The 24,878-nt window shown below is 37.1% G+C and overlaps 1 protein-coding gene across 1 annotated transcript in view; it reads right to left on the bottom strand.

The window, feature by feature from the left end:
- LOC306844166 (laminin subunit alpha-2-like) overlaps window positions 1-24,878 on the bottom strand; it is a gene marked incomplete at both ends in the record, with an annotated part of 216,864 nt that overhangs the window by 171,503 nt on the left and 20,483 nt on the right. Inside the window, 2 exon segments of the mRNA XM_079376117.1 lie at window positions 13,212-13,324; window positions 17,556-17,726. Coding sequence (XP_079232243.1) covers window positions 13,212-13,324; window positions 17,556-17,726 — 284 coding nt within the window.

The raw sequence follows: 24,878 nt of genomic DNA on the forward strand, positions 1-24,878 counted from the left end.
TGGCTTTTTCAAGCCAACTTAATAAACTCATATTTCATAAGTGCATATTTAGTCTACATTTATATTTATTATAGTGTATCAAACAGATCTGCCATAACTACAATATCCCTGATACTTTAAATGTTGCAAGTGTACACTTTTCTGGCAACAGAAGCAAAATTGTCAAATTAATAGTTCACCCAAAAATGAGAATTTGGAAAAAAGAAAAGTACGTCCTCAGGCAGATAACTTTCTTCATGGCAAAACATTTGTAGAAATGTATCATTCCATCAGTGTCTCAGCAATGGATCCTCTGCAGTGAATGGGTGCCGTCAGAATGAGAGTTCAAACAGCTGATAAAAACATCACAATAATACACAATAATCCACATGACTCAAACAACTTTACAAGCAAAAACTGTCCAAAAAGTCCTAAACAAATATGTGGGTGGATTTTGATGTGAGAGACAACAGGTGATGGACTTTTTCACTGGACTCCAGGCGAAATTATGGACTCTTATTTAAGCAAAGGTTTGAAGTTAAAAATGTTTTAATGATGGATTTGTGTTTTACAATCTCAGTTTTTGGCTCACAATACATTGCAATGGATGGACTGGAGTGGTGTGGATTACTTGTGTATTATTGTGATGTTTTTATCAGCCGATTGGACTCTCGATATGATGGCACCCATTCACTGCAGAACATCCATTGCTGAGCATTTGATGGGATGATTCATTTCTCCAAATCTGATGAATCTGATGTGTGTGTGTGTTTGTGTGTGTGTGTGTGTGTGTGTGTGTAACTAAAACTGGCCACTGAGTCTGAAATTCACACACCAACAAACCATAATATGATGACAAAATTAAATCCCAAACATAAATCTCCAATGCCCCTTGTGTCAGTATACTGACTTCAAAGCTTCCTCTATAAAAGCAGTTGGTTAACGACTATGTTGTTAAACAGCTTTTGCCATCTGTCCAGTAACATGCAGAGCTCTTGACATGAGGCCGTATCAGACGCCTTGGGACTGAGGACAGGTTAGATGTAGAGCAGACAAATTCCACTCCAGTTTATCCAGAACATTTCCTCAAACTAAACTGCTGCTCTGCTCATTTCACATGTGAAGATATTAGCCAGTCATTCCACTTCATTTACATAAGTCTTAAAGGTACAGTTGCAAAACCAACATGTATAATTGCTACTTGAGGTGAAAACAAAAGAGTAGAGGAATTTATATGAAACACATTGCTTTGTTTGTCTGTAGTATTTAGCTTCATAATAAAACAACAACAACAACAGAAGTCCCCTGGAAATAGTACGTCCTCATTTAGATGTGAACATGTCTCACTCTCTATGTGTGTGTGTGTGTGTGTGTGTGTGTGTGGTCAGTGTTGAAGGCGACAGTGTCAGCGGCTGCCCTCAGGTGTTCATTTACCGCAGAGGTTCCCACAAGTAAATGACAAAGATTGCATAGGAGACAAACAAGCATCCCTGCAGTATGTGGCAGAGAAAAGAAGAGATATAAAAAACATGCCATAACCCACAACCTGTCAGATATGACACGACTCAAACACAGATGTGCACTGCCTTGACTGTGTGCGCTGGCCTAAGACATCCCATACACACACACACACGCACACACACGCGTACACACACGCACACACCACACACACCACCACACACACACACACACACACACACACACACACACACACACACAGACAGAGATGACAGTATGTTCTCTTCATGTCACATCTCTTCTGTCTAAGATTATTCTCAGAGGCTTCAATAAATTTCAGTTCAGATGAACAAACTCGAGAAATCATTTAATAACTGAAAAGCCAGAAGGGTAAACATTTGGGAGTGAATGTGTTGTTTTGCTATTTTCTATTGCTATTTTACCATTTACATTTTTCTGATATCATGCTGAATCCAACATGATGTTGATTTGACTCAAAACTAGTTTTTTAGTTTTGAGTCGACGACCATTAGGCCACGACGGGGGAAGTCGTGGCCTAATGGTTAGAGAGTCGGACTAGTAATCGAAAGGTTGCGAGTTCGAGCCCCCGGCCGGCAGGAATTGTAGGTGGGGGGAGGGAATGTCCAGCGCTCTCTCCACCATCAATACCACGACTGAGGTGCCCTTGAGCAAGGCACCGAACCCCCAATTGCTCCCCGGGCGCTGCAGCATGGCTGCCCACTGCTCCGGGTGTGTGTTCACGGTGTGTGTGTGTGTGTGTGTGGTTGTTCACTACTCACTGCTGTGTGTGTGTGCACTTGGTTAAACGCAGAGCACCAATTTCGAGTATGGGTCACCATACTTGACAATACGTCACGACTAATTTCAACTTACCCCCCCCCCCCCACCCCATAAAAACATTAAACTATAGGGTTATACATCTTGCCAAAGTCTTTTAGCTGATTAACTGCCATAATTAATCGATTAAAATCATTACAAATTTGAATTAATTGATGTGTGATACATATACAGAGGCCAAATGTTTTTCATAAGTGTTTATAGGATAAATTTTACTGATACACAGTGATTTTATCAGAAATGCTTTTGTGTGTGTTTGTGTGTGTGAGAGAGAGAGAGAGTGCAAGATCTCAAAGCCAAGACAACTTTTAATTGCATAAATATCTACCGCATTATTTTCCATACAAAGTAAAAATGTAGCATAATTAATTTAGTTCAGTATCACAACAAAGTAACATTCCTCAAAGCTGAGAATTAATGAACAGAACACCTGTTTCTCCAGACTTATGCTGTCAGTGCATGATTTGGATGTGATAATGAATAATAATAAAAAAACCAACCATACTTTTCTAGTCTTGCGAGAGAAGACTTGTTTTGAGTGCAGTGGGAGTGAAAGGGAAAAGCTGCATGTGAAACGTCTCAGGTTACGTATGTAACCCGGTTCCCTGAGAAGGGAACGAGACACTGCGTCATGGCATGAGGCTGTAGGAACGCTTCTGCTTGACCAGTGTCTGAAGCATGAGTGAAAATCTTGATTGGCTGATGTGAGGACAGGTGATGTAGCATGGCACGTAGACCATAGACTAGAGCACTGCGCGGGACTGTTTTCTTAAACCCGCACCTGCCCGCTCCCGCAGAATGTCTGACCAGGACCGCCCACTCCACTGATCTATTATAGATATATTATCTATTATAGATCAGTGGCCCAGTCCCACGGACTTTCTCTCAAAGCTTGTAAAAAATGTCAGCTACACAAATACTCAAATATTCGTTCAACTTAATATCCAGAATAGCAGGCTTTAAACATGATTACGTTTAAATAAGATGAAGTAATGCTAAACCAAAGCACCACACGTGACAAAAATATTGGGTATTTTTTTATTAGCGTTATAAAACATTAACCGTTAAAACAAAAGCACAAATAGCAGCACCTCAGTTTTTAAAAGTAGCCTACTGCTTGATGCACAAGCACCAAACGATTTACTAAACAAACAGTTCAAAGGTCATTGCACACCCAGTCGGAAATTTTCTCACTTTAAAAAATAAATACAACCTCACATTACGTCAATCACTTTAACACACTGCCTCCGAAACATTCGTCCGTCATAACATTTTTTGCATGATATTCGATTTCTGCGTTTTTGCATTCGTAGCATGCATTTTGATAGGATGAGGAAAATGAAAAAAAAAAAAAAATGGAAAAACACACGCGAAAAGTTTGGACTCAGTGTGCAATGACGAACTGTTAACAAACAGTTTAAGTAAGCTAAATCAGTCAAAGCAAAATATTACCGTCTCATCTACCGTCTCAGGGCAGAGGTGCCAGATTTATGTCCTTGTGCAGCAACTTAAGTTTAACTCTTTCCCATTTTTTTCAGTGACAATTGAGAATTGTTTCCAGATGTCTGACTTGCCTTGCTTTGCTTTTGTCAAGTAAACAGCCGCTTTAATTTTCTTCTCTATTTAATGTGTTGACTCCATTTCTATTACACACCAAATCTTACCCGCATGGAACGGTAAGAATACATTTTCTGACTGCCCACTCCTGCCCGCAGCAAAGGTAAAACCGTGAGATTTGCGTTGGGTTCCGCGGGAGCCCAAACCCAATGCAGCCCTCTATCATAGACCATAAAAGAGCACCTTCGTCACAGAATCTCCAACTTTCAGTTGCCTGAAGGAAAATGTGTCTTGCATTCCCAAAGTATGGAAACATGACGCAGCATCTCATTCCCTTCTCAGGGAACCAGGTTACAAGTTCAAACCAGTGGCATGGCGTTGACACTAAGGAAACATTAATACCAATGCCGACAAAAGCTGGGAGGATTTATGCCATTGGCCTGAGCAGTCAGATCCCCTGAGGGTGTTTGTGAATGTAATCTTGTCTGGTGTGCAGAATAACTTTGACCAGTCCAGGGGCAAAATCCAAGCAGGAGGAGGCTATTGAAAGGACATGCAGATCTTCTGCTCTAGTGCTAGGAGCAGAGCCACTTTAAGAGTCAGAATCCCTGCTGAAAGATGCTCTTGCAAGAACTCCAGCGCTGTGACAACCGGGCAGTTGACTAGGTTAAAAAAACCTTGAGTTGATCACACCACGACACAAAGAGCAACTATTTTAGAGCATGCAATTTCCCCTGCTCTGGAGCTCAGAATAGTTTTAAAAAGTTGAGAGATGAAAATCTATGAATTGGTTCCCCTCATCTCCAGCCAAGGTTCATAGATCGACTCTTATGCACCATGGTGTCCAGCCTCATTGGAGCTGGAGATGTGCTGGTGAAACAGAGGGGATAGTGGGTTGACTTCTTGAAGGTGAATAAGTCCGCTTGCCTGAACCAGGATGTATGCTCCCAAGTTTTCAAGTTGCAAGTATTTAAAGGTCAACTGAAGAGAGTTCAAAGGAATGACATGCTGAATACCTCAGTAGTTGATTATGCTTGGGCAAATTTTTAAGTTTTATTACTTAACCTCCTGAGACCCAGCTATGGAGTTTTTGCCTCTGTAGTGGACATTCTATTTTAGTGAATTTCTCTGAGATCTCAAGTGTCACAGTTGTAAGTCTGGATGTCCTGTACAGAGCACATTCAGGGCTTTACAGAGATACTAACTGATTGGACGTTTCACCATGACCACACCCTCTCCTCGGTCTTTAAAGATGGCTAAATTTAATTTAGTGAATCATTTTACATCCTTACGGAAATATGATTATATTTTGTAATTGTCATTTAAATCTGAATAATTTTCTAATTGTTTGTCATAAAGCAACATCTCAGGAAAATGTTATGGGTTTTCAAATTCAAATATGACTTCCTGTTATGAGACAGGACATAATTTCATACATGTCCACTGTAGAGGACACCGGGATTAAAAGCATGTTTATTACGCCTTTTGGTAGACATACCAATTGAATAGGAAAATAAATTATATATCTATTTTGTTATGAAATATTAGATATTATTATGAAAATCTGGCCAATTATTACTCCCATTATGACAATTCTTTTTTCAACATGCTGTCCCAACAGCAATCCATTAATATGCAAATTAGATACAGTATAGATACACTGTGTTTAAAGGAAAAACCAGTTTATGGAAATTTGTACAGACAAATTGCATAAAACTAAATGGTATATCAAATCATTTTGATACATATTTTATAACATAGTTGAGAATCATCCTTAAACAAAGTTTAGAAGAAAAAAATCCTGAAACCTAAAAATGTATCGGTGATTTAAAAAAAAAATCCCATTGTTTTTGCCTTTTTGATGTCTATTCATGCCGTTTTATTTTTAGGAAAACTTAGTCCTAGTGTCCTCTACAGAGGACATAGAAAAAAATATTAATAAAATATAATTTTTCAAAAATGTTAATTTTAATTTTTTTTCTAATGCTCTAAACAATGTAATGACATGAAAAAATACTAAATTCACAAAGCTTTTTTTGGGGGGGGTCTCAGTAGTAGATTGAATTGGCTCCTTTAGACAAATGAGAGATAAGCAAAGATCCAGTCCTTGCATGAATCAGAAAGTATTTGAAATATTAAAAAACAGGAATAAGGCACTTTGGATTTATATGAGAACTAAGGTTCAGGAAGACTATGAAAAATTTAAAGCACTTGGACATTTAGGTCAGAGTAGTATAAAGGAGGCAAAAAGAGATTTTATCAAGCAAAAACTACAAATAAATAAGGAATATCTTAAATCTTTGTGGAAAGTGCTGAATATGTTCCAATCAAGTGTCAAAATCAAATTTACTGTATCAAAATTAGGATTAGATATCGATGGCGAGATGCAATTTGAATAATTTAATTCTATTCATTAAATGCAAATACCTTAGTGGATAAGAGGAATTTATGTGAATGATTTTGGTAAGAGGTTTTATTCAAAACCTCATTGAATGCTTGTGATTGGCTCAGCGGGAGTTAGGGTGGGACTTTGGTACCATGACTCCAGCTCATGATCAAAATATCTAAAAGACGTCTAGAGACGTCATCTTTGTTTTTGTTTGTTTGTTTTTTCAATCTATTGTCTTTATAGCTTAATAAAGGCAGAATGTGTGGTAGGGTTCTCTTGAATCTCCAAGTGATCCATTCAGTACTGTTAGATCATGTAAGTGTCATGGGTTAATTGAGTATGGTGATAGCCTGTTTGAACTCTTATCTAAATTGGATATTGTTTGTGATTATAACTTGTTTTTATATGCTGGTAATTCTGTTTTACAGGTTTCAGACAAGGATGTTGATAGAACACAAGTGATATTAGGTGAGGTTCTCAGTAAGAGACCGGCTCTCTGTAAATAAACTCTTATTGCATTTAGGTAAAACAGAATCTATATTATTTAGGTCTAAAAGTCATGAGTTATGTATCCCATTTTAGACATCTTGGTTTGTTTACCTGAAAACAGAGTAGCACACTAAAAATGGTATGCGTTTAATTGTGATTGTAAATTTTGTAAGTGGAATTTCATTGTAATTCTGTATTTATAATACCACGCAATGCCAGCGTGGTATTATAAAGTGGAATTCGAGTAGCATTTCAAAAATAAAGTAAAAATACAGTGAATGGATAAATGAAATGCCAAAGTCAAACAAAAGGTTGGTTATTCTGTCAAACAGATAACATTCTACATTCTTACAGTACACTGAACCTCAAAACATTTTTTTTTTATATGACATTGTATAGTTTGCAGCAGTATTCAGTCCCTGTGCTGTTTTTCTAGGTATGCATGTACTGGGCTATTTTGGCTCATTCTTCCAGGTTTTTGCTATAGTTTAGCTGACACTTGTGCTCAACTACAACCCCGATTCCAAAAAAGTTGGGACACTGTACAAATTGTGAATAAAAACAGAATGCAATGATGTGGAAGTTTCAAATTTCAATATTTTATTCAGAATACAACATAGTTGACATATCAAATGTTTAAACTGAGAAAATGTATAATTTTAAGGGAAAAATAAGTTTATTTTAAATTTGATGGCATCAACACATCTCAAAAAAGTTGGGACAAGACCATGTTTACCACTGTGTGGCATCCCCTCTTCTTTTTATAACAGTCTGCAAACGTCTGGGGACTGAGGAGACAAGTTGCTCAAGTTTAGGAATAGGAATGTTGTCCCATTCTTGTCTAATACAGGCTTCTAGTTGCTCAACTGTCTTAGGTCTTCTTTGTCGCGTCTTCCTCTTTATGATGCGCCAAATGTTTTCTATGGGTGAAAGATCTGGACTGCAGGCTGGCCATTTCAGTACCCGGATCCTCCTTCTACGCAGCCATGATGTTGTAATTGATGCAGTATGTGGTCTGGCATTGTCATGTTGGAAAATGCAAGGTCTTCCCTGAAAGAGACAACGCCTGGATGGGAGCATATGTTGTTCTAGAACTTGGATATACCTTTCAGCATTGATGGTGCCTTTCCAGATGTGTAAGCTGCCCATGCCACACGCACTCATGCAACCCCATACCATCAGAGATGCAGGCTTCTGAACTGAGCGCTGATAACAACTTGGGTTGTCCTTGTCCTCTTTAGTCCGGATGACATGGCGTCCCAATTTTCCAAAAAGAACTTCAAATTTTGATTCGTCTGACCACAGAACAGTTTTCCACTTTGCCACAGTCCATTTTAAATAAGCCTTGGCCCAGAGAACACGCCTGCGCTTCTGGATCATGTTTAGATATGGCTTCTTTTTTGACCTATAGAGTTTTAGCCGGCAACGGTGAATGGCACGGTGGATTGTGTTCACCGACAATGTTTTCTGGAAGTATTCCTGAGCCCATGTTGTGATTTCCATTACAGTAGCATTCCTGTATGTGATGCAGTGCCGTCTAAGGGCCCGAAGATCATGGGCATCCAGTATGGTTTTCCGGCCTTGACCCTTACGCACAGAGATTGTTCCAGATTCTCTGAATCTTTGGATGATATTATGCACTGTAGATGATGATAACTTCAAACTCTTTGCAATTTTTCTCTGAGAAACTCCTTTCTGATATTGCTCCACTATGCCTAATAAGTTGCAAATTGGTCCTCCAGCTGTTCCTTATATGTACATTTAACTTTTCCGGCCTCTTATTGCTACCTGTCCCAACTTTTTTGGAATGTGTAGCTCTCATGAAATCCAAAATGAGCCAATATTTGGCATGACATTTCAAAATGTCTCACTTTCAACATTTGATATGTTATCTATATTCTATTGTGAATAAAATATAAGTTTATGAGATTTGTAAATTATTGCATTCCTTTTATATTCGTAATTTGTACAGTGTCCCAACTTTTTTGGAATCGGGTTTGTATTTTATAGTTATAGACTCTCACGTGGACATAGATCAGATGTTTGTCTGGGTCATTATGGGACATCCACCTGTTTGTTCTCATGTAGTATTTCTCTCATTCATTCTTCCCTCTATTGTCAGTCCTCCAGCACAATGTCAGCACTAGAATACTTCTCTGTAGAGACAGTGTTTTTTGAGGTATGAGCACTGAGCTACTAACTAAAACTGATGTTTATTACCTGAATACCTTTGACTGTAGTTTAACTGCTTTAAATTTTAAACTTGGCATGTCAGCTTTTTTGGCATTTGTGCATCATTGTCTGTCTAACCACATCTAACCTCACTGGAATGGTCACTGACATGCCTTCTTCTTTTATATGGTTGTTTTTGAGTAATGACATCAATTATGCAGAGCTCTTTTGGCCATCTTCCCTGTCAGCTGCTAAACTCTGGATTTACTCTATAGTGACTGTTGGCTTCTCTGTGGATTTCCTCTCAAGTCTCATTGTAGAGAATTCTGGGTGAATGTGATTTATAAGAGTGTAGGTGGTTTGATTTCCACTTCCTGGTAATTGAACCAAATGAGACATCCAAACATCTGGATATTGTTTTGTATTGTTTTTCCATTTCAGCATTTGTTTAACTTGGGAATTTTATTTTCACCATTTGTTCCTTTAACTGTGGGACTTTAATCCAGGAAGGGTTTTAATGATTCACAGGCAACTACTTCTGTAAACAGCATTTTTTAAACATGTATTATTTTATTTATTGGCAATTTTAAAATTATTATTTTGATTTGCAATGCCTCGATCAGACATACACATCACATATGGATGAACTTGAGATTTCAATGAGCAGTGTAATTTTCAGTAAAAATGTGCGCATAAAATGGTATAAAGTAGTTGCGTGTATGTGTTTGCACAAGTGTGTATGTGGAAGACATTAGTATGATTAGTCATATTTCAAAATAGTGCTGAGGTCAGGTGAACATCTGCAGAGACTGGGCCATCACACACACACACACACACACACACACACAAACAAACACACCCTACAATGAATCACATGCACACTCATTAGACTGCTGGAACCTGAAAAAAATGCACATATGTGTGCAAGGCTAGAAAATGTGAAAAACTTGCACGTGTACACTTTGCACAGTCATGCAGACTCTGCTTCTAATGAAATGTATGTGCACTGTATGCAAAACATGCAGCAACAAATGGACAACTGAAGTATTTGATCACCTTAACGCCAACAAACACCCAATTTCAAGCATCTTTCATCTTTCCACCTATTTTCCTGTAGCTCAATTAGTAGAGTATGGCGCTAGCTATGCCAAGCTCATGGGTTCAGTACCCAGGTCAAGCAAGAGCTGATCAAATGTAAAAACTGTAACTTGAATGCAATGTAAGACGCTTTGGATAAAAGTATCTGCTAAATGCATAAATGTAAATACATCTATGCCTTAACTTAAAGGAGTAATTCACAAAAATTTAAATTTGCTGAAAACTTACTGACCCTCAGGTTATCCATGATGTAGATGTGTTTGTTTCTTCATCAGGTTTGTAGAAATGTAGCATTGCATCAGAGTCTCAGCAATGGATGCCATGCAGTGAATGGGTGCCGTCAGAATGAGAGTCCAAACAGCTGATAAAAACATCACAATAATCCACACCACTCCAGTCCATCAATTAACATCTGGAGAAGACAAACGCTCAAACAAATCAAGCATTAAAATGTTTTCATCGTCAAACCATTACGTCTGGCTAAATTTTGAGTCCATAGTCCATTATAACACTTCCTCTAGTGAAAAAGTCCTTCTTCTGTTGTCTTGCGAAGCGTTTGTCTTCTCCAGATGTTAACTGATGGACTGGAGTGGTGTGGATTATTGTGATGTTTTTATCAGCTGTTTGGACTCTCATTCTGACGGCACCCATTCACTGCAGAGCATCCATTGCTGAGACACTGATGCAGAGACACATTTCTACAAACCTGATGAAGAAACAAACTCATCTACAGCTTAAATGGCCTGAGGAGCACGTTTTAATTTTTGGGTGAACTGCTCCTTTAAGACTAACACTAAACATCATCAACACCAAGCAGCAGTCACTGAAGGAGGCCTGTTAGCCATTACACATAAAGCATTGTGAACAGTGTGTGTATATCAGCCTGCTGTTTATAAATAACCGCTTAATTCAATTGAAACAATTTCCTCAGTTGAGACGGGTTTTGCTCGAGTGCTCAGCGTGTCTGTAATGTGTTAGCGCACGTTTGTCATTGCGACGACAGGTTGTCAGGGAGTGAGTGATGGTAAGATGGCAGTCATGGCTCGATGCTGTATGTGTGATTGCCGTCAGTAATTACACACCCTCTCGTCTGATTTATTAACTCTAAATGTCCTCTACAGCCCCTCTAATGAATACTCAAACCCTGTCACACTCATTTGTCTTCTATCTTGCCTCCATCCTTCTCTCTCTCTCTCTCCTCTGTTAATGCACCGTGCTGCACTCATTGTCATATTCTTCAGTTCAGGTAAGGCACAGAGGAACAATGCAGGAATTAAAGGGATAGTTCACCTACAAATGAATATTCTGTCATTATTTATCACCCTCATGCCATTCAAAATGGTGTATGACTTTTTTCTTGACCATTTTTTAGGTGAATATTACGGCCACACATTTTCATTTAATGAAAATGACTAAGAATTGGGGCTGTCAAGCCTCATTAATCACAAAGTTCTGCAAACACACATTTCTTCGTTAACTACACTTACCATTCAAAACTTTGAAATAATTATGAATTTATAATGTTTTTTTTGTTTGTTTTGTTTTTTTAAAGTCACCAAGGCTGCATTTATTTCATAAAAATATAGAAAAAGTAAAATGGTAAAATATTACAATTTAAAATAGCTGTTTCTATGCAAATCTATGTTAAAATCTAATTTATTCCTGTGAAGCAAAGCTGTATTTTCAGCATCATTACTCCAGTCTTCAGTGTCACATGATCTTCAGAAATCATTCTAATATACTGATTTACTGCTCAACAAACATTTCTGATTATTATCAATGTTGAAAACAGTTGCGCTGATGATATTTTTGTGGAAAGCGTGATGCATTTTATTGTTCAGTGTTCTTTGATAAATAACAAAATTCCAAAGAACAGCATTTACTTGAAATAGAATACTATTGCAGCACTAAAAATGTCTTGACTGTCACTTTTGATCAACTTATTGCATTCTTGCTTAATAAAAGTAATAATTCCTTTCCAAAAAAAAAAAAATCCTACTGACCACAAACTTTACTAATTTGATAATGCTTTCAGCTTTCTAAACATTTTACCAAATCTGTTTTGCAGAATTCTTACAACATAAGAAATAAAAACCCGTGCAGATCCCATGTGGGCCCAAGCCAACACAAAACAAATTGTGGCTAAATCTGAATTTGCACACTTTAAACTGTGCTCTATAACGTATGTATGTGTGTGTGCAAGATGCATCTATGATCCTTTCTAACATCAATCCCACAGAATCATGCTACAAATGTCTTCTTTTCTCAGCAGTTAACTTCATTTCATCATTCTCTGTGCGCTGTACTTCCCATCGCTTCTATTTTTGTTATCGTTTTTGCCTCTCATCTATTAATTTGCACGTCACTTTTCATTCTGACCGCCCTGCACCCTGGTGTCATCTGTTGACTGCATTAATTGCATGTCTGTAGGTGTTTGTGTAATTTCCTGCGGTCGGGCAGCGCTGCTTGGCTGGCCTCAGATCATCATCTAATAAGGGCTGATGGGAGCATTCTGCCCACACTCTTATGAACGCTCATCCAACGCCAGTGCTTCTCACTGTTCAGCCAGAGCTAACCTGCACACACGCGAGTGGGAGAAGAGCAGCAGAGGGAAGAGAGAGACTTTTCTGCAGAGGAATTTCAAGACTGCAGCTTCTCATGACAGAGCAGGGGACCATTTCATACCTGATAAGCATTCAAAATATACATATTTTTTTTCCCTCAAGGAGATCATGTGCTCCTAAGCAGAATTCAAGAGAGCAATTAAAAAAAAAAAATACAAAACAAAAAAACACATAATGTGTTTTTCTTTAATAAATGTTCCTTTCTCTTTGGAGTGTTACAAGCTGTTTGTGCATAGATAAGATCCCTGAAGTTGCAAAGACTAAAGTCTCAAAACCAAAGAGATATTCTTTATAAAAGTTAAGACTCTGCCACGCCCCCCTAAAACGGCTCGTTCAAACACGCCCCCACATGTCTACGTCACAATGTGGAAATATTTGAGTAATGCTGCCCAAATGTTCACACAAAGAAAGAAGGTGTGGATTCAGTAACCGCAGTATTGTTGATGCAGCCGTGTCAGGGAGACACTGTGTGTTTGTAGGTGAAAGCAAAAGCTATTATTTGACCTAAGCACAAGATGCATTCTGATTGGCTGTGAATTATAATGCTGTCAGTGCGAGCAGTTGTTGTTTGATGTTTTGTTGTTTACCTGCTGCAGGTCCAGAGTCACAGTGACGTGATGGTGGTCCATCCCGTTCATGATGCTCGGGCTCTGCCACCATCTGTTAGTGCCGTCGATGGCGTACTCGATGGGATGCCGCTCTACACACATGAAAAGCACACTCGTGAGGGGCTTTATAGGGCAGTGTATATTTGATTCATCAGGCTTTTATGAACAGCTCAATTTTATTCAGACTCAAACTGAGCAAAAATATGCAGTTAGCTGCAGAGGCTGATATTTACTGTATATGATGAAATTCTGTTGCTTGTAATGTAAATCTATGAGATCTTTATAACAGTGCAGCAGATACTGACATAACATGATATAAATATCAGTCGTCACTCTATATCTCAAATAATATGTCTCAGTAAGATGATATTTAAATAATCAAAACATATTATGCAATGAATACAATGATGTTTCTCTAAAGTCTGAAGATCATATTTGAGATTCACAGATTTGTCTAATATTTAATTAATTAAATATTAAATAATGACAAATAATTAGATATTTAAAGATCGGTAAGCTCATATCACATCAAACCGTGCTTATCATTATATACTTTATTCTCAAATTATTAATGTTAACAACATCAGCATTGCGTGAATATGAGTATAGTGTGTGTTAGCATGTAGATTTCAATTTCTGTACATTCTAATCTAATTGTCATGTCATTCAAAAATGATAAGTTTAACGATTCCAGCTGCTGTGAGAAAAGGCTATAAACGATCCTCCACCTGCAGGATCCTCACGTGCGATAGCCTCCTAGCCGGGACAACTTCTTTATGTTTACAGACGTGACGTAATGACGCAGTGCCATGCTCGAATTTCCCACAAAACCTACCTGTACCACTCAAATCAGAAAACATTATTATAAGATAACCGTTGTGAATCGGGCTAAAGTAAGGTGGTAGTTTTGAACACTGGCTGGTTATGTACTTGCTCAAATATTGATTTTGGATCATTTTTAACCAAAAAAGTAAAAGATCCAAAGTTACGGACTGCAGCTTTAACAATATCTTTCTGGATAATCAAGTAAAGTGATGCAGTTCAACTTAAAATATACTAACAATATTTAAAAATCAGTAAAGGTGTGTGTGTGAGTATGTGTGAATGTGACTGACACAACCACCCTCCTGCATGTGTTCTGAGCCGAACCCTCCTTTAGATGAAACAGATAGTCTGCACAGAGCCCTGCGAGATGGTGTATATGGAAACGAGTAAATCACAGCATCTGATGCAAGATGCAGTCCACACTGGAAGCGAGAGACTGCTGTGACGACAGCAGATCAGTCCTATTACCTGACTGAAATAAGACCAAAACCTGCCCAAGAGCTCTGGGTGTATTTAATACTCATATATTTGAATTTGTATAACATTTAGTTTGAATAAGTGGTGTTTTGGACTGCTGAGAAAGATCTCATTTTCCATAGCACATCAAGCTTTTATATCTGAAGAGATCGAGTTGAGATCTGATTGCTCGTGGCAATTTATGAGCGAGATCTAGGTTTCATCTAAAAGAACTCCACCGCTGGTTAAGTCACATCTCTCTCTCTCTTTCTGTAATTTTCTCTAATTACATGTTATATTAATCACTCTCTGGCTGGGAGTGTGTGGGTGACTCTGGGGCGCAGCGGCGTGTGTTTGAAGAGAGCTCAGACTAACTCATTACTGACAGAGGTGTGTGAATGACAGCACAAGCGACTACGCGTATGTTTTATTGAGACCTTTCAGACAGCTTGTACACATCAAAACCACAAAAAAACAACACCTAAAAGAACCGGTCTGATGAAGGTGTCTGAAGGACAGGTGACTCTCACCGTGTCCGGCTCATGTTTTACCCTGAAACCAACAGCATATCTACAGCCCATTAAAGAAGCAGTTGACCCAAAAATGACAATTCAGTCATTACTTACTCACATTATAGCACTGCAATGCTGCACCCTTGAGTTTGTTTGTAATTCTCATTCATCTTAATGACGATGATTCTCATTAGATTCTCATTACTGTAATACAGTCAGGAAAATCATCCTCTGGACACAATCATGTTTTTAATCAAATTTCATAAATAACAAATACCACAATGATGTATACAATTCAAATAATACATCATTATGTTTTCACATTACGATGAAAATGAAAATGAAAATTCTGCATTAATTTTTTTGGTCCCACTTTATATTAGGTGGCCTTAACTACTATGTTCTTACATTTAAATTAATAATTTAGTTCAATGCACTTTTTTGTACATACATGTTTTTACATTGTACTTATATTTGAAAAAATACCTATATGTAATTACATCTGTAATTAATTTATGTAATTACATTTATAATTACACTGTTATAAAAACCTGTCCCTAACCTTACCCGTATCCCACCTCAATAGCAGCTAAAGTGTTTTGCAATACAATATGAGCACAATAAGTACATTGCACTTATTTTTTGATGTAAGTACATAGTAGTTAAGACCAGTTATTATAAAGTGTGACCATTTTTTCTTTCTTTCTTTTGATTTTGGGGTGAACTATGTACGGTAGCCGAGAGCTCAACCCACTGCAAATAGAAAAAACTGCAAATTAAGAAAACAACTTCGTCAATTTTACAATACACGCGCTGCAAACACAACCAACCAAAGAAACGCGCTGCAAATAAAATTCTTTATTTGTTTGTGTTGTGAGCATTTGCAGCACCTGCTGTCAAACTGATGAAGATGTTTTGTTTTGCTGGTGCTTTTTTCTATTTGCATGTGTTTTCTGAAGTTGCAGCGCGTTGAGCTCTCTCAGCCACCGTAGATATGACTAAATGACATGTGTGAGAATATTTACCACTCCTCTAGATTATAATAACTACCGACACTCATAAAATCGGTCTTTTCTGATAGAGAATACTGCTTTAAAATACTAATACAATGACTTATATCAGGTTTAGTTCTTATCAGTTCTCATATTTAGAAGGTTTCTCAACAGTGAAGACTTGATGCAACACTAACTGTCATGATGTCAAATAACTGACAGAACATCAGATTACTACGGACAAACATCAGTGACAGGATGTGATGTCATGCTCTAGGGCTTCTGTATTGAATACATAATAAATCACAAATAATATGAAATATGAAAATATTAAAATGTACCATCTGCTCCACTTTCCCGCAACACCAAAAAGGCGCTGCTTTGAAGTTTGTATTTATTGTTTTGAGCCAAGAGGTCGATCGGTGATATTTACATCCTCTATAAGTCAAACATCTTTTGGCTTTATAATAGTAAACTTCATTCACGCCTTCCTGAAAATATTTGCTTGTTTAATAATATTTATATAATGTGTGATGGTGTGGATGCCGGATTTGATGTATGATGATAATGATGGCAGTAATGAGCACAGTGATCGTTTGTTATATACATATAATACCAAATGTATCAAATATAAGAGTTCTTTGAAAAATGTGCAAAGCTGAATTTCCCTCAGTACACTTATGCATTAATTAAAAAGTCTGGGTAAGAGTCACAAATTCTGTAAATTTCACCTTTCAGCAATCTTTATAAAAGCAATTAAAGAAGCACAGTAATAAGGTAAAGCTATTATAATAGGGGACAAAAGGTTCCCAGTGTTACCATGCCTACTTATTATAAATGAATTTAGGCTTATATTTAATATATAAATACGAAAAGTTTCTAGCTGTGTTTTTTGGCCGAGGGAACTCAACACGTTCAAGAAAACAGGAAAGAAATCAGTTTGACAGCAGGTGCTGCAAATGCTCACAACACAAACAAATAAAGAATTTGATTTGCAGCACGTTTCTTTGTTTGGTTGTGCTGTGAGTATTTGCAGCGCATGCGTTGTCAAATTGATGAAGTTGTTTTCTTAATTTGCAGGTGTTTTTTTTCTATTTGCAGCGTGTTGAGCTCTCTCGGCCACTGTAGTTTTTGGTCTTAATTGATGAATACTGTGGTGTGGAGAAAGATGTATTCATTGATGTAAATGGATATGATAAATATTTAATTTAAATGATTTTTTTATTATTGAAAATTAATTTTATTTGCTGCAAGCAAAAAACGTATTTATTTTGCTGAGGAGAGTGTCACGTTGGACCAGAGAGAGATGATTTTTCTTTTTGTTAATAAATCAAACATTGCTATTAAAAACATCACTTTCTACTCTATGAGGCCTGTGAAGTGGGGAATCCAGTGCACATGTGCGTCACATGCATGGCTGTGCCAATGTTATTGTGATTTTGGAATGCTGTGATTTATGAGCAGAAACAGTCTTTGATTACAGCATATCAAATGGATTATGCACAGCCTGAGAGCCGGTGTGTGTGTGTGTCCTGTACCATTGGCATAATCACTCTTCAGGTTGCAGGTCCGACACTGAGGGTTTTTCACGGGCTGTCCTGGTACATGCTCCACTAGTTTGCAGTACATTTCTGGTCCAGTTTCTCCACATGTGACATTGGTCTTGATCTCTGCCATGGAGGCCAGGTTCAGCACAGCTGGGAAGAGACCTGCACACACAGCACACACGTACCGTTAGCTGTTACCAAGACAGATGATCGCTTCTACAGATGGTTCAACACCAACAGCACGCAACAGCAAGTTTTCACATAGCTTTCCAATCAATTCATCTCCCCAGATGTACACTATACAATCTGCCACTTTTGTTTATGGTGATAAAAAAGTCTTCATGCACAGATATATTTGAGAATCAATGGAAAAGGATGGCTTCCAGCAGCACTCCTTGCAGCTTAGAGTAACTCGTTGATTTAAAAGGGTGTAATCTAGTTTTGTTGTTTGCAGTATTGTTTGTGTGTATCCTCTCCCCGTCACCAGTCCTTCCTCCATCATTTACAAGAGAAGCATTGTCCTTATATTAAAGTTACACTGGAAACATTTCTCATTTCATTTTTTTGTTGAATAAGATAACCTATTTCACACAGATTTTGCAACTTACTGATTACAGAGAAAACTTCAGCTCAGTATCCTACTGACAGCCGAACTCTGAGTTAAATCAGTTTTTGCCAAAATGAAACATGGGAAAGTCTTATTAGAACAAACTTGTGGATGTTTTGAAACAAAATGATCATATCAGTAACGAGAGACTTTAAAGCTGCATGACAAACACATCTTTCATCAAAATAGCGCAGCAACAGTTGTATTATGAAAGCTGATCTGTGCTTTGTGAGAGCTGCTTTGCTCGTCCTCGTTTATGTAATTAAAACTCTCTTAGAATCCACTTTCCCAGCATTTCCAGCATTCAGATATAGATCTTTTGGAGCTCACATTAAAATCCTCTCCAGGAAGAATTTAGGTTTTGGTAGTTTATTGTACATAATAGCAGAAATGTAAACATATGGTAGAAATTAGGGCTGCCTTATAAATGATAAAAACCACAATTTGAGTTGTGAAAAAGTGTAGATTACAGCATTATCTTTATATTTACTCCTCTTGCATCAAAGGTTACAATTTACAATATATTTTTGCAGCGTTAAGCATCACCAGTGTTACACACATGAACATACCAGCCAATCAGACGCGTTTCATTGAATCACTATGAGAAGAAATCTACTCAAAAATACATTTTTGTTCATTGTGATCTGACTGAGTATGCTTTCTCGACCCTCTCACTGTAACTAACAAAGTGTAAATGTAATGTAAATAAGATTAGACAGCAGTGCAGTGTAGACAGCTTCACAAGCGTACATTACCCTTCAAATTGCGCAAATTGAAATTGCAAATACGTCTAATGGAAACATGTCAATTGTGCAAAACTCCCATATATTGCAAAAAAGTTTTTACATTCACATTTCAAAAAGGAATATAATCACAAAACTGCAATGGAAAAAGTTTTTTTTGGCATTTGCAGGACACCTGACAAAATCACGTGATCATTTTGTAATGTACTACAACCTCCAAGAAACACCTTAAATGTGGGCTTTCCTTGCCATTAATGCTTGGATGAATAACCCTTTACTTACACAGCTCACGTCGGTGGTGCATTATGGGTAGTGTGGTGGCTGCGATATATGTAAATCTACCAACATCTGTCGCCATATGACTTATCACGAGAGGAAAAAATTACGTTTTAGTCCATAACATCGGTTAATGGAAACTATGCCATTTTGCAATAGTTTTTTACTAACGTTTATAAAATATTGCAAAAGTTTGTGCAAATCTGTAATGGAAACAAGAGTGTTTGCAAGAGTGCAGAACTCACAAGCTTGTGCTGAACTGAAATAACTGAGCGTCAGTGATTACTATATTTTCTGGAAAATATGTCACATCTGACTATAAGTCACTGAAGAAATGATTAATTGAATTTACTCAAATTTTTAAGGTAAGTGGTTGCATTCAATTTATTTTAGCTACATTTAAATAAACAAATTTAGTTGACTAACTTTCAACATATTTTTTTAATTAGATGTAGCTAAAATAAATAGTTTGCGACCACTTACCTTAAAAAATGTAGTATCATTTTTTTCAGTGTATGTTATATTTTATTATTGGAACAGGCATAATAAACAACATAAATGCATATTTTAGTTTCACTCGTACCATAACAAATCCTTATTAATGGTATTAATATTATTGATGGTATTCAGAACAGAACAGGGATGAAAAATAAGTATAAAACAAACATAAATTACAGTGGCATTTAATAAAACTATCACCACAAATCCAACTGTGTCCAAATTTACACATTTACACATTGCATTAGTTGCTTTGGAATATTAGTCACAACATGTTTCATGTGATAAAAATGTGATTTACTGTATATTCAGGAAAATATAGTACAATCTATTCACAAGTTAATTACAAATTTTATTTATCACGCTGCTTAAAGAAGCAACAGTCACAAACACACTGCAAAATATTGTTACGGACAGCTTTATTAAAAATACAGCAGTGAATCTGCTTAATTAAAGTTCCTTTTGTGAGTCACTGACAAAATTGTGATGACTGACATTAATCATCATTAATCACTGAAATCACAATATCCAGGGAAATTATCAAAATGATGATTTCTGGCATAATCGTGCAGCTTTAACAGGATATAGTATGCTATTTCAAATTTTACATACAGCATTTAAAAAAAAAAACAACCAAACAAAAATAAAGCATACACCATACAGCAGTTTGTATTTAGTGTACACTGTGTAGTAAGCAGCACATTAGTATTTCAACAACCTGAAATAGAATAGAAAGATGAGGGTTTATAAAACATGTGTGTCTGGAGTGCATGCTTTAAATCTGGATGTCAGCAATATTAAACTGGGTTTTCTGTCGTGTGAAGTGTATTTTTGCAACAGCAACAAAAAAAAAGAGTGCATAGTTGGTCAGAATCAAAGCGCGCTTGATCTCATGAAATCAGTCTCAGCTGTTCAGACAGATGTTCCTTATGAGTTCTCAGAGACATGGACAAAAGCAAGGTTCTCCTCTCTGTCACAATCACTCAAACTCTCCCTGTGCTCTTTACAGTGAATTCTCTGAATGCGAGGGCTAGTTCTGCTGTTTAGTTGCAGGGATAAAGTCGTTCACACCCTCCTTCATGCAAACACATCACAGCTTAGCAGCTGCCTCTGGAATGTCCACAATCACATGGATATTATGCTCAATATGGGACACATTTGTAAAGCCTAACAAGGACATTTTCCCAGGAAACATTAACAACTTCCAGCTTGGATGTTTTTGAAACTGGAGCTTTACAAACCATCATCTATTTTAATATGTATAGTGTGTGTGTGGTGCATAAATACACATAAATACAACAGAAAACAGAGTTTAATTTAAAACACACATTTCAGACACGTATGTGTTCCAAATGCCGACACTTGCATTATCATTACATTTACATAAATGTCACACATTGAATCTTAGTGTCGAAGCGATTGTTGCAAAAAAGACCAGTTTAGGACAAGCCACTCAAAAATGTAGCTAGCCAAAATAGCAACTTCTCAAGCATGTTACTGAAAACATTACATTTAATGGTTTTGTAATGTTTTTTTTTTTTCTCCACAATCTACATGTGCTGATCTTAACAAAGACCTTCTTCTTAACTGGCAAGACATGACAACAGAAAAAACTGAATGCTGAGTAAAAATAAAAACTACACATAAAGGTGACAAGGAATTGCATCACTGGTGATTAGGCTCATATCGGGCGAGAGGAGCGTGAGCCGAGCGCCTCACGAGCTCCCGATCATCTTGAAAAAAATGTGTAGTCTGGTAAAAGTTGAGCTGTGTATAAGATCTTCCAAATCATCACACATACTTCTTGCTGCTAGGCAACCATATAGCATGTGAATCCACTGACACACACTCACACAATGACACGCATCTAAAGTTACAGCAGCAAGATTTAAATCATCTGCCTTAAATGTGAGTCTCATTCAGATTCGTTATATTTGTGTGTTTAGTTGTATGTAAGTGCACTTCAAGCTCCATTGAAAATAAAGCTATACAGGATTAAAATGAGAAGCATTTTGGTTTATTTCTTAGTTTCAGCATTTACTTTTGCTTGGAAATGGACAATTGGTCTCTGTCACACTGTAATTTTTATACATACACCTTAAAGCAATTTCAGAAGAAAGAGTATCATCGCTGTTCAACTGCAGTTTTGATTCCGATGTGAGCAAGAGGCCACAGCTAAATACAACCAAGCTCATATACAGTATATGCCAGTGTGGTTCTGCTTTTTTACACCAGTTAAAAAGGTACAAGTATATAAATAAACAAGGACAAACCAAGAACATTCACATAGACTCCTTTCTTGAGCCACTGATGCAGGATGTCTTCAAGCCTCATTAATTTGTCGCATCAGAACTGGCAGAAATAATAATTGTGTAATAATAAAGTGTTACCAAAAAAAGATGAATGATTGATTCAATGATTCAAATGACTCCCCCTGTTAAGCTCTGCATTACAATTGTCCTTCTGTCCTTAATAAGTCTAATATGTGCAGAATAAATAAATAAATAAAAATCTAAGACAAGCCAATATTTTATGCGTGGCATTTTGTGTATTTAGTTCTAATATTGATTTTAGCAAAACAATTCAAACATAGCAGCTATTCTATTTGTTTTTTAATTCACACTTACATTATGATGCGAAAGACAATTTGATCTTGAATTCTGAATTTTGCCCAATACTAACAGCTGTTGGTCTAATATGTAATTGACATTTGCAAACCAGACGACACAAGACCAATCCTCAAAACACCAACATCAACCCATTCAGAGAACCCTCTCATGATCTGGATTTCAAATATTGCATTTTCACCTTTAAGATGATCTGAAGACGGACGCACTGAAAAGGCAAAATGTTGCATATAAGCACACTGGAGACGCTATTCACATGACATTTGTAGCTCCAGATAGCTGAAAGCATAATTATGAATCCAGATGAAATGATTGTAAAAGACCTGTCATGTTTCCAAGAGCGTTCTGATCCGTAGGTGCCGCTTGGACACAGTTCAGGGTTATCGCTCTTTCTCTCCCTCTCTGAGCCGGCCTGGATCGATATCAGCGTTCATTCCTTCTTCATTCATATCCTGATACGGCTGATCCTTCATTCAGCTTGACAAAACTAATTATTCTTTCATGAGGCGCTGGGCGTCCGGAGCCGTAAGCCATCTGTCAGCAGGCCTCACAGCCCAGAGACATGCCTTTCAAAGATGAATCTCTCCATCGCTCACTCCCATCCCTTTCCTCATCTACTTTGTGCATTTATGATGATGCTACGAACAACAGGGCTCTTTTGGCTCGGGCCGAGCTGATGGTTCAGACGTACAAACATCCAACAATCCCTGCAGAAGGAAATAATGCAGACGATCCCTCCAGATGAGATGGGCTATTGTTTAAATCAGTATTTCCTAATAAAAACATCTGAGCATCCTTAAGAATAAATAGCATTAATTGCTTGTTGTATTCTTCATTTGTAAGTCGCTTCGGATAAAACCATCTGTTTAATGAAGAAATGTAAATGACATTTATAAAAGTGGCCAATGATCAAGTGACCTGAGCTGCTCTCCACATTCGTTTTACATCTCTACTCTTGCCGCATGACAACTACTGACTCAATTATGAGTTTGTATTTCTCCAATGAACAACAACTGGGACAAATTTGATGAAACACAGCTGAGAAATCCAATTTTGCTTCTTAGGAAAATGTATAATTTTATGGGTGTTTATATATAAGAATATGCTTTTTGCAACATCACACACTCACACCAAACACACATCCATAGCAAAGTACACACACTTGTATTGATATACTTTTTATGACACACCTTGCATCATAAACCCGTCAATCTTTGTGCTGCATTCAATCAGCCTCTGAGTGTGTGTGTGTGTGTGTGCGCATTTGTTTGCTTAGACAGATTTCAAGGTGAGATTCGTTGATTTCGCTGGTTTATTCTGTCAAAGTTTTTGATGAACCTGTGTGTGTGTCTTGAGTTCTCATTCACACACACACACACACACACACATACTTGATATATATGTGGTTTACGGCACTCTCCATAGGAGTAATGGACTTTATAGTGTTAAAACTATGGCCTTCAATCACATAAACAGGTCAGATCATGAATTAAAGTGGTGTTCGTATTCACAACACACAAGCAGAATAAATTCTTGTGTAAATCATTCTGTGGAATCAATCATTCTGTGTAAATCATTCTGAAGTAAATTTTCTTTCTGTAAAATTATGTGTTTGTGAATCCAGAGGAGAGATTTCAGGAAGGACTTCTTTACTTGCAAATTACTCAGAATTGATTTAATATTAGAGATGCACTTATATGAAATTTCTCAGTCGATACGATAACCGATTATTCAGAATGATATCTGCCGATACTGATACAAATGTGGTTTTCTTAGGGGAAAAATATCTCCCAACTAATGCTGTAAACTATACAAGGAACCATCTCGTTTGGTACATAATATTAAAGGTTACAAATAAACAACAAAACTATTCTATTCAATGCTATTAATTTTCAGATGTAATAATCATACTCAAATAAAAATGTTTGCATTGCACATAAGGTAGTTTTTATAAAAACGTATCTTCATGACAGATTAATTAAAAAATGCATATATAATTAACAGCAAAAACTAACCAACTTTTGAAACAATTATTGAGCGATTATATGAGATGATACATTTAGGTAAGTTATACTGTATCATACACGCCTTCTGATATTCATTCATGTTTATTTCTCTCTATAACTTGTATTAAAGTGGAAGAGATTCATACTCAACACTGCTGCTTGAACTGAAGCTGCTATTATGATCTGTCACACCACATATAAGAGTGTCCAAACGGCATTTCTTGTTTGAATTTTGTGATAGAATGAACATGATTTGAAAGCTTAGACTGTTTCTTAATAATTATAATTGGATTGGAGGCGCGTTATAAATAATGTTTTGTCAAGGGAAAACTGCAGACCTGGCAACCCCGGCTTGAACTACGGGCTCAAATAGACTCCAGTAGAAATAGGCTCAAATAGAACCTGTGTTAACGGTACTGCGTTATTGTGGCTTGAACAGCGCTAAATTTGACACAGGAAACATTTTCTTCTCAAAAGTTGCTGTCTGACATGCTTTGCTGCCACCTTTTGACTGACAGGAAAAAATCAGCCCTGATCATCGTGCAGATAATTGCTTT

The sequence above is a fragment of the Barbus barbus genome (genome assembly GCF_936440315.1).
Source record: "Barbus barbus genome assembly, chromosome: 24".
NCBI lineage: Eukaryota > Metazoa > Chordata > Actinopteri > Cypriniformes > Cyprinidae > Barbus > Barbus barbus.